We start from the raw sequence: 15,237 nt of genomic DNA, 5'->3' as shown, positions 1-15,237 counted from the left end.
ATTTAACTCCTCCATTTGAATCCTTGTTTCTTTCTTTGCTTTATTACTCTGGCTAGGAATTATAGTACTTTATTGAATATGAGTGGAGGATTAGACACCATTGTCTTGTTTCTGACTTCAGAGGAAATGATTTTTTTTTTTTTTTTGGTCTTGGGGCCTAGGTGCTGCCCCTGAGCTTTTTCACAAAAGGCTAGCATTCTACTACTTTGAGCCATAGCACTACTTCCAGTTTTCTGGTGGTTAATTGGAGATGTCTCACAGACTTTCCTGCTCAGGCTGGATTTGAACTGTGATCGTCAGATCTCAGCCTCCTGAGTAGCTGGGATTATAGGTGTGAGCCACTGGCACCTGGCTGATTAAAGTTTTTCCTTGTTCAATATGATGTTGTTTATAAATTTGTCATATATACCTTTATTATGTTCATGTACATTCCTTTTATTCCTAGTTTCTTCAGAGTTTTTAATCATAAAAGGGTGTTGAATTTTGTCAAAGGTCTTTCTCTGGCAGCTGAGATGATCATGTGATTTTTGATTGTGTTGATGTATTATGTTTATTGATTTACATATATTGAACTGACCTCGCTTACAACCAACTTGATCATGGTATATGTTGTTGTTTTTGGCAGTAATAGGAACTGAAACTGTGGCCTTGTGCTTGTTAGGAAGGTGCTCTCCCACTTGAACCATGCCTCCAACCTCTTTTGACATTATTATTTTTTGGTGCTAGTACTGGGACTTGAACTCAGGGCCTGGGTGTTGTCCCTGATCTTTTTGGCTCAAGGCTAGTGCTCTTCCACTTGAGCCACAACTCACCTCTTAGCTTTTTTGTAGTTAATTGGAGATAAGAGTGTCAGACTTTCTTGCCTGGGCTGGCTTCAAACCACAATCCTCAAGATTGCAGCCTCCTGAGTAGCTAAAATTACAGGTGTGAGCCACCAGTGCCTGACTATTTTAATTATTTTTTATTTTCATTTATTTATTTTGCCAATCCTGGGGCATGAACTCAGGGCCTGGGCACTGTCTCTGAGCCTCTTTTGCTCAAGGCTAGCACTCTACCACTTGAGCCACAGTGCCACTTCTGGCTTTTTCTGTTTATGTGGTACTGAGGAATGGAACCCAGCATTTCATGGATGCTAGGTAAGCACTCTACCACTAAGCCACATTCTCAGCCTACATTATTTTTGAAGTAGAATCTTGCTTTATGCCTGAGAAGCTCTTGGCTTTGATCCTCCTATTTGTGCTTCCTGTGTCACACGGAATTGGTTGGGATGACAGTTGGGTGCCACTACTCCCAGCCATTGACCAAGATACTGTCTCTTGAACTGTTTTTTCCTAGTTGGCCTTAACTTCAGTCTCATGAACTCTACCTCCAGATAGCTAGTATTACAGACTTTTAAGCAACTCTTCCCAGCTAATCCTTTTATGTTAATTAATTAATTTATGCATGCATGTGTGCTGGTAGGGGGTCTTGAACTTCAAGCCTCTTGCTCTCAATTGGCTTGTTTGCTTGACACTAGTGCTCTACCACTTGAGACATATTTCCACTCTGGCTTTTTGTTGCCTAATCAAGGATGAGAGTCTCAGGGATTTGCCAGCTTGGGATAGCTCTTAATCTCCTTTCTCAGATCATAGCCTCCATAGTAGCTAGAATTATAGATATGAGCCACCTGTGCTTGGTTCTGGCTGACCTTTTTAATGTTTTATTAAATTTGGTTTGCAAGTATTTTATTGAGAACTTTTGGGTCTATGTTTATCAAAGAGATTGCTCTATAATTCTTTTTTTTTGTTGTGTACTTGTCCACACAGACTGTTTCTGCATTAAGGATACCTTATCTACTAAGACTCAGCACCTTGCATTTCTGTTGGGAATGCTCATTAGTGCCTTCTGCCAGGCACATACCAACATTCCTGACTTCTAGGAAAACAAGCAGGTTCTCTGTGTAGGCTTCACTGTACGAACAATTCAGACAGGGAGAGTGTCACAAGCAGCACGGGGAACTTATGGCAGCCCAGGGCCTACTTTGCAGATGTGTGGCTTAAGGCCTGCTACTTACTCTTTTGCAAAGCAGTTTTGGTTGCCATAAGTGGGATCATTGGGTTAAAGGTCAGGGATGCCGTTGTGATTTTTTTTTTCTTTTTGTCAGTCATGGGGCTTAAACTCTGGGCCATGGCACTGTCCCTGAGCTCTTCAACTCAAGGCAAGTGCTCTACCACTTGAGCCACAGCACCACTTCTGGTTTTCTGGTGATTAATTGGAGATAAGAGTCTCCTGGACTTTCCTGCCTGGGCTGGCTTTGAACTGTGATCCTCAGATCTCAGCCTCCTGAGTAGCTAGGATTACAGGTGTGAGCCACTGGCATCCGGCGCCATTGTGATTTTCTTTTCTTTTTTTTAAATTAATTTTTTATTCAATATATATTTTAAATTGTAAAGATACTGTACAGAGGGGTTACAGTTACATGAGTAAGGTAATGAGTACATTTCCTATCAAGCATTGTTACCTCCTCCTTTGGTTTTCCCCTACCATCCTTTCCCTGCCCACCTCTCCAACTCTTCCCCCGCCCCAAGTTGTAAAGTTCATTTTCAACATAGTGTCTTGTACATCTCATCGTTACAGTGGGTCAACCTGTATCCTTATTTCAGCATTTTGTTATTTCCCTTACCTTCCCCAAATTAGAAAAATGTATATACAAGATGCATGGCAAACTGGGCACTGGTGGCTCATGCCTGTAATCCTAGCTACTCAGGAGGCTGAGATCTGAGGATCCTGATTCAAAGCCAGCCTGGGCAGGAAAGTCCATGAGACTCTTAACTCCAGTAAACCACTAGAAAACTGGAAGTGGCGCTGTGGCTCAAATGGTAGAGTGCTCGCCGTGAGCTGAAGAGCGCAGGGACAGCACCCAAGCCCAGAGTTCAAGCCCCACGACAGATCAAAAAAAAAAAAAAAAAGATTCAGGGCACTAGAATCAAATACAGTGACAACAGGGGTTATACCAGGGGGGAAGAATGTACAAAAGAAACAAAAACATCACATAGTACATTATATTAAAAGCAACATCAAGAAAGAGAAAACCTCTTGTGTCCCTATCTTAGGGTTCTTTTTGCTTAGCATCATCTTATATGGTCATATGTACATAGCTTTTATCCTTTTCTGCTTGTCCTAGATATATACTAGTTATTGCAAATAAGGGAAGCCATGGGACCTATGCTTCTTTGGGCCTGGCTTACTTCACTTAATATAATTTTTTTTCCAAGTCTTTCCTTTTCCTAACAAATGGGGCAGTGTCATTCCTTCTGGTGGAATTCTATGCCGCTGTGACTTTCATAGTGCCCTGCTGCTGCCATTCACACAGATGAGGGAAGCCCCTTGTAGAGCAGTAGGTGGTCAGAGGCTATAGGTATGTGGGACTGTTATCAGGGTTGCTTTCTGGCATAAAGGAGGGGAGTGTGGTTGGGCTCAGTGGGTAGGGGAGCAATGTGAGCAAAAGCAGAAGTGGGGAGGGCCCTAACCCTAACCCAAGAGCCCAAGCCTGCCTTTGCAGAGTGGGGATGACCTGTCCTCACAGACCACCCCAGAACCACTTGGAAATTCATTGCTCCTGCAGCAGGGTTGTGGAACATGTCAGAGCAGCAAGATGATGTGGCCAGATTCTGGAAATTGGAGACTAAGGGAGCCATAGGGAGCAATGGGCTAGTCAGGAGATTTTGGCGGGAGGGGGTGATCATGGTGAAATAACTTGTGCTTTTACAGTGACAGTATTCCCTGCCAAGGCATGTCCTGCCCCTCAAGTCCCTATTACCCAACCGTGCAAAGTGGGCTTCCACAAAAGTGCCAAGGACTCCAGCTGAGCTGTGAGCTGGGGTCAAACCTTAGTCCACCCTTGAACTCAGTACTAGCCCCGTTCTACAAGCCTGCTCCTACAAGTCTCTCTCCTCATCCCTCCACTGAGACTGTTCTTGCTTCCGGCTTCGGCATTCCCTGTGTCTCTTTTCACCTAATTCCAGCAAGCAGCTCAGAGGGCAGGCTCCTCACCCTCTTCTTGGCTCTTTTTCCCCATGATTTTCAGGTTTTCTTACTGTCTATCTTCCATTGCCTGATGAGCCCCACTGAAGCAAAAACATTTTAGGTGGAACTCCTTATCTGCCGTCTTCCAGCTGGCTCCCTGCCTCCGCTCTGTCACCTGAGCTCAGCTTGTAGTCACAGATGTTCATAACCTGACCCCTTAGCCTGTGCTACCCTGCTTGTAGTCCCCTCAGTGTGTTCTTCCTCCCGTACCAGGGCGCGGGCAGCCAGCGAGCAGGCCAGGCAGCTGGAGAGCGAGCGGGAGGCTCTGCAGCAGCAGCACAGCGTACAGGTGGACCAGCTGCGGATGCAGAGCCAGAGCATGGAGGCTGCCCTGCGAATGGAGCGCCAGGCTGCCTCAGAGGAGAAGTGAGTCTATGGGAAGGGTGACTGGGAGATACCAAAGGGCCCATGGTTTTTCAAATCCTTGTAGGGACTGGCTGTGGGTGAGGGCTTTAGTGTTGCTAATGATAGAGTTGACTGTTATTGTATTCAAACCGTTTATCTTTGAGATGAGAGTACTATTTATGATCTAGTCTACCTTCACAGCTCACTAGATATCCTGCACATATTCTTTTCTGCCCTATTTCAAGATACTTTATTTTCAAAGCAGGTCATAGAGCACCAAGCTTTTGGCCCATTATGTCCTTATTCACTGTGTAAGTGCTTAATTTACATTGAGGTTAAGTAACATGTTAGAAGTCACATGCTTACGGGGATTGAATTCAGGACCTGGGCTCTGTCGCTGAGATTTTGTGTGCAAGTCTTGTGCTTTAAAACTTGAGCCACAGCTCCACTTCCAGCTTTTAAGTGGTTAATAGGAGATAAGAGTCTCATGAACTTGGGGGGAGGGGGGAGGCTGGGAAGGGAGGTGAAGGGTAAACAAAGGAGGAGGCTGCAATGCTTGGTAAGAAATGTATGCATTATCCTGCCCATGTAATTGTAGCCCCTCTGTACAGTATGTTCTCAAATAAAATAAAATAAAATTAAAAAAACAAAAAAAGAGTCTCATGAACTTTCCTTCCTGTGCTGTTTTTTAAACCAGGATCCGAAGATCACAGCCTTCTTAGTAGTTAAGATTACAGGTGTGAGCTACCAGCAGTCCAAATTTCTTTTCTTGGCATGTCTTTTGAGTTTCCTTTAATCCAGAACAATTTTCTTGCCTTTGTGCTTTTCTTTTTGGCGGTATTTGGGGTTTGAGTTCTGGTCCTCATGCTTGCAAGGAAGGGGATCTCCTGTGGAGCCATGCCTTCAGCTGTAGTTGACATTTTTGAAGAGTACAGGATACTTCCACATGATTATATACGTGGGCCCAGGGCTTTGTGCATGCCTTGTGCATGCTCTAGGCAAATATTCTACTACTGAGTTATACCTCAGCCCTTCTAAACATTTTAAAAGGTTAGGGTTAAGGAAAAAACGACAGGAACAATTTAGCAACCTAGTCAGTTGCAGTAATTCAAAGCCTGTCTCATAATTTCGGTACCCCTAGAGGCCCCTATTCTAGTTCTGTTATGGAACAAGAAGCCAGAAGGTAGAGCTTGTCTAGGCAAGCTCTAGGTAGGCTAGGACAAGGTGGTCTCTCCAGAGACATCTCTTTTTTTTATAGGCGGAAGCTGGCCCAGTTGCAGATGGCTTATCACCAGCTCTTCCAAGACTACGACAACCACATCAAGAGTAGCATGGTGAGCAGTGAACGTAAGCGAGTGAGTATGACCAGGCTGGAGCAGCCCCCTCTTCTTCCTTCTCTTCCTCTGCCTCTCCCTTTGTTCCTAGGGACAGAGATGAACATGACCCTTGAGACCTGACAGAATTGGCTTTTTGGCCGTATACTCAACTTACTCTAGATCTGTATCAAGGTTGCAGCTACATCCATTCAGGGAAAGCCCTCAAGGAGAGGGAGCACATCAGTAGGGCACCTCTTGGTGCCCTAAGGCTGGGCTGGGACCTTGACATGCTCATTGTGGGGCTGAGGCACAATTGTCTATGTGGTCATGTCCTCCTGGTAGCCATTAACAGTGCAGCTTGTAGCCCAGAGCTAGAATAAGATCCATTAACATTCTATGCCCACTGGAAAGGCAGATGGGAACTTTTTTCTAGTTTGTCCTCATCAGACCTAAACTGAGTGCAGTTTCTAGCAATCACTTTTTTTTGTGCAGATATGGGGCTTGAACTCTTATCAGAGCCTTGCTGCTGTCTCATACTTTTTTTCTTTTTCTTTTTGTTGGTCATGGGGCTTGAACTCTGGGCCTGGGCGCTGTCCCTCAGCTCTTCAGCTCAAGGCGAGTGCTGTACCACTTGAGCCACTGTGCCACTTCCGGTTTTCTGAGTGGTTTATTGGAGATAGAGTCTCACGGACTTTCCTGCCTTTCCTGCCGGGGCTGGCTTTGAACCATGATCCTCAGATCTCAGCCTCTTGAGTAGCTAGGATTATAGGTGTGAGGCACCAATGCTTGGCCAACGTCTTCTCTTAAAAAAAAAATTGGTACCAGTACAAGGGCTTGAACTAGGGCCTGGGTACAGTCCCACTTGAGCCACAGTTCTACTTCCAGCTTTTTACTGGTGAATTGGAGATGAGTCTTACGGACTTTCCTGCCTGGGCTAGCTTCAAACTATGATCATCAAATCTCAGCCTCCTCAGTAGTTAGGATTACAGGCATGAGCCAGTGGTGCCTGCCTGAATATCTTCATTTTTTTTCAGTTGTGGGGCTTGAACTCAGGGCCTTGGTGCTGTCCTTGAGCTTTTGTGCTCAAAGCTAGTGCTCTACCACTTTGAGCCACAGTGCCACTTCCGGTTTTCTTGTGGTTAATTGGAGATAAGAGTCTCACAGACTTTGCTGCCTAGGCTGGCTTTGAGCCATGATCCTCAGTTCTAGCCTCCTAAGTAGCTAGGATTACAGGAGTGAGCCACACGACCTGGCTAAATCTTCATTTTTAAAGGATTAATCAACATGCCTGGGTTGTGTATGTGACTACTTGTGAAAGCAATAAGTTGGCTTGCACTCACATTTAAATTTTTTAAATTATTTTATTTATTTATTTTTGTCAGTCCTGGGGCTTGAACTCTGGCCCTAGTTGCTGTCCCTGAGCTTTTCAGTTTAAGGTGAGCGCTCTACCACTTGAGTCACAGCGCCACTTCCGGTTTTCTGGTGGTTATTTGGAGATGAGAGTCTCATGGATTTTCCTGCCCAGGCTGGATTTGAGCCATGATCCTCAGATCTCAGCCTTCTGAGTAGCTAGAATTACAGGTGTGAGCCACCAGTGCCCGGCTTATTGTTATTTTAAAGGTGATGTACATAGAGGTTACAGTTAGATAACTCAGGTAACAAGTGAATTTCTTTTTTTTTTTTTTTTTTTTTGTAAGTCATGGGGCTTGTACTCAGGACGTGGGTGCTTTCCCAGAGCTCTTATTCTCAAAGCTATCCTTCTATCACAGCTCTACTTCTGGATTTTGAGTGGTTAATTGGAGGTCAGAGTCTCATGGGGACTTTTGTGTCCAGACTGGCTTGGAACCATGATCCTCAGGTCTCAGCCTCTTGAGTAGCTAGAATTATAGGTGTGAGCCACTAGCACCTGGCATAGGTATATCTTTTTAGACAATTTCTTCCCTTCTCTTACTCCTAGTTTTTCCCTCCCATTCCCCCTACAAGTTGTATAGTTCATTTTCAATATAATGTCTAGTGAGTACCATTGCTGCATTTGTTTACCTTTGTCCCTCCATTTCTGTTGTATTCATGTTTTAAGAAGGATATTGTCAGCCATGATCGTCCCCAGAGGAGATTTATAAGTATTATATAATTTTTATGAGTTTCTTTTGTAACTAACTCTTTTCACGTGACCTGAGGAAGAGTTACTTATTAAAAATGGCCACATCTGGGCTGGGAAGTTGGCTCAATGGTAGAGCACTTGCCTCGCATGCATGAGGCCCTGAGTTCTATTCCTCAGCACCACATAAGCAGAAAAAAGCCAGAAGTGGTACTTGGCTCAAGTGGTAGAGCACTAGCCTTGAGCTGAAGAGCTGAGGGACAGTGCCTAGGCCCAGAGTTCAGGCCCCACGACCGACTGAAAAAAAAATGGCCACATCTCTGGAGAGAAGTCTTGGTGAGAAGAGTAGTGTGTGTGTGTGTGTGTGTGTGTGTGTGTGTGTGTGTGTGTGTGTGTGTGTGTGTGTGTGTGTGTGTGTGTGTGTGTGTGTGTGTGTGTGTGTGTGTGTGTGTGTGTGTGTGTGTGTGTGTGTGTGTGTGTGTGTGTGTGTGTGTGTGTGTGTGTGTGTTAAGAGTGGTGTGTGTGTGTGTGTGTGTGTGTTGGCAGACCAGGTGGAAGAGTGGAAAACCCCATCTATTGGAGCTTAGTGGTGTGGGAAGGGCCTGTGGTCAGTGGCATGTTAGTGCTTGGGACCTACTTCCTTTGGTGTAGACAGATCAAGTGGGACAGTCAGAGAAGGGCTGTTGAGCTGAGGATTTGGGAATGGATCAGCTCCCAGGTGGGAGGCAGTGCTAGATGATCACAGAGAGCCCATAACTCCTGATAGCCTTACATCTTCACCATTTTTTCTGTCCCCCCTGGGGCTGTGACAGGATGTAGCCTTTATTCTATATGTGCTAAGATCTTGTCATGTGTCCTGAAGTTCATGGGATGAGGCCAGCATTGTCACAGATTTTGGTGAGCTAGGGGGCTTCTTTTGTCTCTGTTAGCTCTCACTCTGAGTAGTGGTCTGCTTGGGAGGTGCTTGGGCTTGCTTTGGTTTGGGAGGCTCTACCAGTGCTCTTTGCCTATCTCTAGGGAATGCAACTGGAAGACCTCAGGCAGCAGCTCCAGCAGGCTGAGGAGGCCCTGGTGGCTAAGCAGGAAGTGATTGACAAGCTGAAGGAGGAGGCTGAGCAGCACAAGACTGTGATGGAGACGGTGCCAGTTCTCAAGGCCCAGGTGAGGTATCTCCTCTGGCCTGTATTCTGTGAGCACCGTGGCTTACTCTAGAACTTGGTCCCACCATGTTTCTTTAGTCTCTCTTTTTTTTTTTTTTGCCAGTCCTGAGGCTTGAACTCTGGCCCTTGGCACTGTCCCTGGGCTCCTTTTGCTCCAGTCTAACACTCTTATCACTTTGAGCCACAGCACCATTTCCAGCTTTTTCTGAGATTAATTGGAGATAAGAGTCTCAGGGCCGGGCGCTGGTGGCTCACGCCTGTAATCCTAGCTACTCAGGAGGCTGAGATCTGAGGATCGCGGTTCAAAGCCAGCCCGGGCAGGAGAATCCGTGAGACTCCTATCTCCAATAAACCACCAGAAAACCGGAAGTGGCGCTGTAGCTCAAGTGGTAGAGCGCTCGCCTTGAGCTGAAGAGCTGAGGGACAGCGCCCAGGCCCAGAGTTCAAGCCCCATGACTGACAAAAAAAAAAAAAAAAAAAAAGAGTCTCAGGAATTTTCTTGCCTGGGCTGGCTTTGAATCACAATCCTCAGATCTCAGTATCCTGAGTAGCTAAGATTACAGGCTTGAACCACCAATGCCCAGCTCTTTGGTGTCATTTTATGGTGTCCTCTCTTAGGCTTTCTTTCTTGTTTTTGTCGGTCATGGGGCTTGAACTCTGGGCCTGGGCACTGTCCCTCAGCTGTTGAGCTCAAGGTGAGCACTCTGTCACTTGAGCCACAGCACCACTTCCGGTTTTCTGGTGGTCAATTGGAGATAAGAGTCTCCCGGACTTTCCTGCCTAGGCTGGCTTTGAACTGAGATTCTCAAATCTCAGCCTCCTGAGTAGCTAGGATTACAGGTATGAGCCACTGGTGCCCGGCCTCTCTTAGGCTTTCTGCGTGTCATGCTCTGTTCCTTGATCTCTCAGTGCCATAGGATCTCTTGATGCCATATCTGTTTTCCTATGTTGGGCCAGGATCCCAGAGGGCTTTATTCCCCTGGGGTATGGCATGAGTGGGTGATGGGCAGGTGATAGGTGGTAGGCATATCCCTCTCTTGGATTTGCTAGGCGGATATTTACAAGGCAGACTTCCAGGCTGAGAGGCAGGCCCGTGAGAAGCTGGCTGAGAAGAAGGAGCTTCTGCAGGAGCAGCTGGAGCAGCTACAGCGGGAATACAGCAAGCTGAAGGCCAGTTGCCAGGAGTCAGCCAGGTGGGCCCTTTATTAAGAGTGGTATGAAACTGGGTGGTGACTAGTAAGTTCAGGAGACTGATAGCTACTGGCTTTTGGGTTAGGCATCTTTTGCCCTTGACCTGTCCTAGTGACCTTCCACACTGGTCCAGCCAGGAGTTTCACTGAAATGCATGTTTTGATCAGATGGTTTCTATTTTCAAAGGATTGAGGATATGAGGAAGCGGCATGTAGAGACCTCCCAGCCCCCTTTGCCCCCTGCCCCAGGTGAGTGGGTGAGCATCCACATGGGCTACAAGTAGGGTGGGCAGAGAGGCAGGGTTGCATGCAGAGGGATGTGTTGGCCTCCCTAAGAGTGAGCAACATATGTTGGCTGCCCCCCCCATCTGTAGCCCCACCCCTACCCCTGAGGTGTGGGGAAGAGGTTCTCCTTGAGAGCCCCTGGTAGTCCTGGGTGGTTGTCCTGGCTCCTGGTCACATGTGGGTGGTGACACTTGTGGTCAGATATGGAAGTACCATCAGGTCTTAACACATTGCCATCCTCCCCTTCCCTTCAGTTTCTACCCGGGTTGTGCATGCAGCCCACCCATCTAGTGTCTGTTTTCTCTTCTCAGTTCATCACTCCTTTCACCCGCCCAACCAGAGGAGAAGCCCCCCTGAGGAGCCACCCGACTTCTGTTGTCCCAAGTGCCAGTATCAGGCTCCTGATATGGACACTCTACAAATCCATGTGATGGAGTGCATTGAGTAGGGCTGGCTGCTCCAACGACACCAGCATATGCTATGCTCAGGACAAAGCAATCTATGCTTGCCTCTCCTGCCTGCTTAGACCAGAACTAAGGACTTAGTGCCAAAAAGCCGACCCCAGGAAGTAACTGCAGGGCCCTTCCTTCAGTGTTTTTGTCTGCTAGTCCACTTCTTTTGGGGTAACTGGAGCTCCAGTAAGGTCTCATGTTTTTCTCTTTTCCTTCTGTTCTGTCTGCCTCAACTATACACTTCTGGTGGCAAATCTTGTCTCTGCCCCTCTAGAATGGAGGCCAGGGGCACTCAAGGAAAACCACTTCCCTAATCACACCTGGGTGTAGCTTGACTTCTCTCTGGCTGTTGATTTGCCTACCCTGAGCCCTTGAGCTGCAGTCTTTCCACCTGGGCCACATGACACGCTACTTTGTTGCCATACCATGGTATGTTTAACCAGTGCCATTAATGGCCATTTGCTTTTTCTCCCCTAGTATTTTTGCTACCATTAATGATTTGGTGAAGATGCTTTCACACCCATCATGTGTGTCTTTGGAATGCTTAGAAGTGGTACTGCAGTCTTTCCAGGAGGAGGTGGGCAGATAGATTTCTGGGTTTCTGCCGTCCACTAGGTATGAAGTGACCTTGAGCATCATTCTGAGGGAACTGGGCTACTCAGTTCCCTGCCATGTGCAGGCTGTTGATATTTCTTACCAATTTCTCTCTCTAGCCATTATCTTTTGTTTCTGGGTTTTTAGGAGCTCTTTAGTCATTATTATGATTAGCACATATGGTGTCCAATTTTGGTTTTATTATCTTTTTCTCTTTAGGTAGTCACATTTATCCATTTTTTTCTTTTCACTGCTTTGGGTTACAAACGTTTGTGTTACAAACGCTTTGTTCTCTGACAGGATGCTTCATACATGTATACTCTTTTTTTTTCCCTAACACTGAAGTAGTCTCTTGTCTTAGCTAAGTGTGTTACTCTCCAGGGTGAATGGTGATGGCCATGGTTTCTCGCATTTCACAGGTGTGCAATGCCATATCCTACCCAGTCCCAAATGCTCTGGCCTTGTAAACGAAAGCCAGTTGACAATGACCGGCACATTAGGAACAAGGAGAGTTTTCACTAGTTTTGCAAGGTTCTGGATATTTTCTTGTATATCACAGCCGTGGGTTTCAACCCTGCAATTGTAGTAACAGAAAGAAAGCTGAAGTTGAGAAACTACAACACACATAGACAACTTGACTCCTCAGGCCTGTCCTTCCCCCTCCACGCTTCCCTGATAACAAATGGAATGCTGTGAATATGTCTCTGGTTTTTTCCCTTTGACTACAGTTAGAATATAAAGTCTTAAAAAAAAAAAAGCCTGAAGCCAGGCGCCGATGGCTTATGCCTGTAATCCTAGCTACTCAGGAGGCTGAGCTCTGAGGATCACGGTTCAAAGCCAGCCCGGGCAGGAGAGTCCATGAGACTCTTATCTCCAATAAACCACTAGAAAACTGGAAGTGGCACTGTGGCTCAAGCGGTAGAGCGCTCACCTTGAGCTGAAGAGCACAGGGACAGCACCCAAGCCCAGAGTTCAAGCCCCACGACCGACCAAAAACAAACAAACAAACAAACAAAAATACCCCAAGCCTGAGCAGGGGCTACCTCAGCATCTGCAGGGTGGGGAGTAGATTTTCCATATCCTAAAGTCCAGGTGTCCACCACACAGTACTTTGGAGGGAAATGTTAAAGACACAGACAAGTTCTCTGCTCTCAAGTACTGAATTTCAATCTTGTGTAATTTGTCTACATGAGCACTGTTTTGCTTTGTGATGGTACGTGATTTGCCCGTGGTGGCTGTGAAAACTTACAGTAAATTTGGTGCAGTTGAAAAGAACACACTGAATTCTTTCACGTTTTGGAAACCAGATGGCTGAAGTCAAGTTGCTGCTTCTGGAGGCTCTGAGAATCTCTGTCTGCTTCCTTGCTTTTTGTGGTTTCTGGAGTCCTTGGTGTCCCTTGGCTTAGGTGGTCACATGGTCTCTTCCTCTGTGCCTTCTCTTTTGTCTTTTACAAGGACATCAGATATTGATTGTGGGGTCCAACTGGATAATCTAGAATGATCTTCACATATCAAGGTCATGTTCACAAGTTCTGGGGAGTTCAGACCTGCATGTATTTTTATTTTGATACCACCGTTCAGCCTAGTATGGGAATGTTTTGAGAGCCCGTAGAGGGCAAATGCAGGCTGAAGACCTGGGCTTTTCAGGACCTGAAGCTCTGCTAAAGGCATTTGATCTACAGGTTGATGATGCCCGTTCGGCTATAGAGTTTGGTGTCGGAAATCTTGTCTATAGATGGTCTGCTGCTGGGGTGAGTGGCTATGGGTGGAAGAGGTCAGTAGGCTGCAGTAGGAGAGAGCTGTTAGGCTCTCTGTGCCCTAGGTGGCAGCCTCTGGCTGTGTAAAGATGGATTTTGTGCTTCTTAAGAGGATGACCATTGGTAAGTGTCCCTCTCTGACCAGCACCCTCTTCTGAAAGGAGCTTAGAAAGCAAGAGGGTGCAGCCCAGGACCATGCAAGAGACAGTTGTTTTCCATGGGGGTTACACAGCTGAATTATTGGGATTTTGGAAAATGCTCTGGCCTAGGCCCCTTGCACCAGTTGAGTGAGAATCTGGTGGTAGGCCAAGGCATTGGTTGAAAGCAACTACCCTCTGGAGTAGCTGGGCACCCTTGCTGACCTGCTTCCTCCATAGCACTGTGTAGGGATAACCACACATTAGACACCAAGGATTTTATTTTAGTATTATTATTATTATTTTTTGTCAGTTGTGGGGGCTGAACTCTGGGCCTGGGCGCTGTCCCTCAGCTCTTCAGCTCAAGGCTAGCGCTCTACCACTTGAGCCACAGCACCACTTCTGGCTTTTTTCTGCTTGTGTGGTGCTGAGTAATTGAACCCAGGGCCTCATGCATGCAAGGCAAGTGCTCTACCACTGAGCCACCTTCCCAGCCCCCCAAGGATTTTAATGTCTTACCATTTTCTCAGACATGGGGTATTCTGCTTTCTTTTCTGGATTTACTTAAGCCAAGCTTCTGGAACAAGTGCTTGAGTTCCACTCATGTGAAAATCAGCCTATCTGCCTTGTTAGTTGTGGTTCCTGGATACAGACAGCTAGAAAAACATCCACTGCTGATCCTGTTTCCTGTTGTGCTTTTATGCACCCCTCCTGCCAGTGATCACCCAAGGAGAATTCAGCTGGCACAGTACCCGAAGAGTTCACCTGCACTGGTAACAACTACCACAAAAACCAATAGCAACAAATGCATCCCTGTGTATGGTGCCTTGCTGGCAGGGTGCTGACATAGGCTTGACCTAGAGTCACCCCTTTGGATGTAAGGGGCTATTTGGAGAGATATGGCAAACACTTGGGGACGTCCTCTGCTCTCTTCCCTTTAATTGGGTACACAGTGACATTGTCATGTATCACTGTCAGAAGGCTGTGGTAAATTAAATAAGAGGCTGTGTAGTTGATAACATGGACCTGTCCACTCACCATTTGGACATCCTTTTATAAGGAACATGGCTTTGTAGCATGTTGGTATGAAAAAGCCAGGGGAAAAACTTGTGTGTAAAGTGTGAAATAAAAGCTGCAAGTGCACACTCTACTTTCATTTGGATTGATGTGATGGAATTGTCAGTAATGAAAAGTTTTTCTTTTGTATTTAGGTATCTTCTCTATGCCTATAATTTGAAAGCATTACTTTGATACAAAATGTGTCACTACAAAGTTGGCCTGTTGTTCCATGTAGCTGTGAGGATTCTCTGCCAGTGGCACAGGAGAACTCAATTTTTTTTTTTTTGGTTGTGGGGGTTGAACTCTGGGCCTGGGTGCTGTCCCTCAGCTCTTCAGTGCAAGGCAAGAGCTCTACCACTTGAGCCACAGCGCCATTTTTGGTTTTCTGGTGGAGATAAGAGTTTCACGGCTTTTCCTGCCCTTGTTGGCTTTGAACCACGATCTCAGCCTCCTGAGTAGCTAGGATTACAGGCATGAGCCCCCAGCACCCAGCTAGAGCCTTTATCGTTTCTTGAGTTTCATTATTTTGTTTTTGGTGGTACTGGGGTTTGGACTCTGGGCTTTGTGTTTCCCAGGCAGATGGCGTATCCCTTGGGCCACACCTTTAGCCCGTTTTTTTTGGTGACTTCCTTACTGGTTTCATGTGAGACTGAAGGCTGTCAACTGGTAATGGCCTAGGGCTAGAGTTGGCGGGAAGGGAGTACCTGCTAATGGGTACTGGGTTTCCTGGGGTAATGAGAATGTTTTTGAATTAGTCATGGTGACAGTCACACACATCT

At 46.4% G+C, this 15,237-nt stretch overlaps 1 protein-coding gene across 2 annotated transcripts in view; it reads left to right on the top strand.

Moving 5' to 3' along the window:
• Ikbkg (inhibitor of nuclear factor kappa B kinase regulatory subunit gamma) overlaps positions 1-14,582 on the top strand; it is a 28,803-nt gene extending 14,221 nt beyond the window's left edge. The window contains exons 5-10 of one of the 2 annotated variants that reach the window (XM_070039459.1): positions 4,279-4,431; positions 5,669-5,744; positions 8,842-8,985; positions 10,035-10,177; positions 10,362-10,423; positions 10,771-14,582. In XM_070039459.1, coding sequence (XP_069895560.1) covers positions 4,279-4,431; positions 5,669-5,744; positions 8,842-8,985; positions 10,035-10,177; positions 10,362-10,423; positions 10,771-10,907 — 715 coding nt within the window. In that variant the 3' untranslated portion in view covers positions 10,908-14,582. Of the gene's footprint in view, positions 1-4,278; positions 4,432-5,668; positions 5,766-8,841; positions 8,986-10,034; positions 10,178-10,361; positions 10,424-10,770 lie in introns of both variants that reach the window. The other variant, XM_070039458.1, reaches the window with a different exon arrangement.
• Positions 14,583-15,237: the final 655 nt, after the last annotated feature.

This window comes from Dipodomys merriami, unplaced genomic scaffold (assembly GCF_024711535.1).
Source record: "Dipodomys merriami isolate MVZ:Mamm:240054 unplaced genomic scaffold, mDipMer1.0.p SCAF_3, whole genome shotgun sequence".
Taxonomy (NCBI): Eukaryota; Metazoa; Chordata; class Mammalia; order Rodentia; family Heteromyidae; genus Dipodomys; species Dipodomys merriami.
Note: the sequence above shows the minus strand (reverse complement) of the source record. Positions and strands in the feature narration are given on the sequence as shown.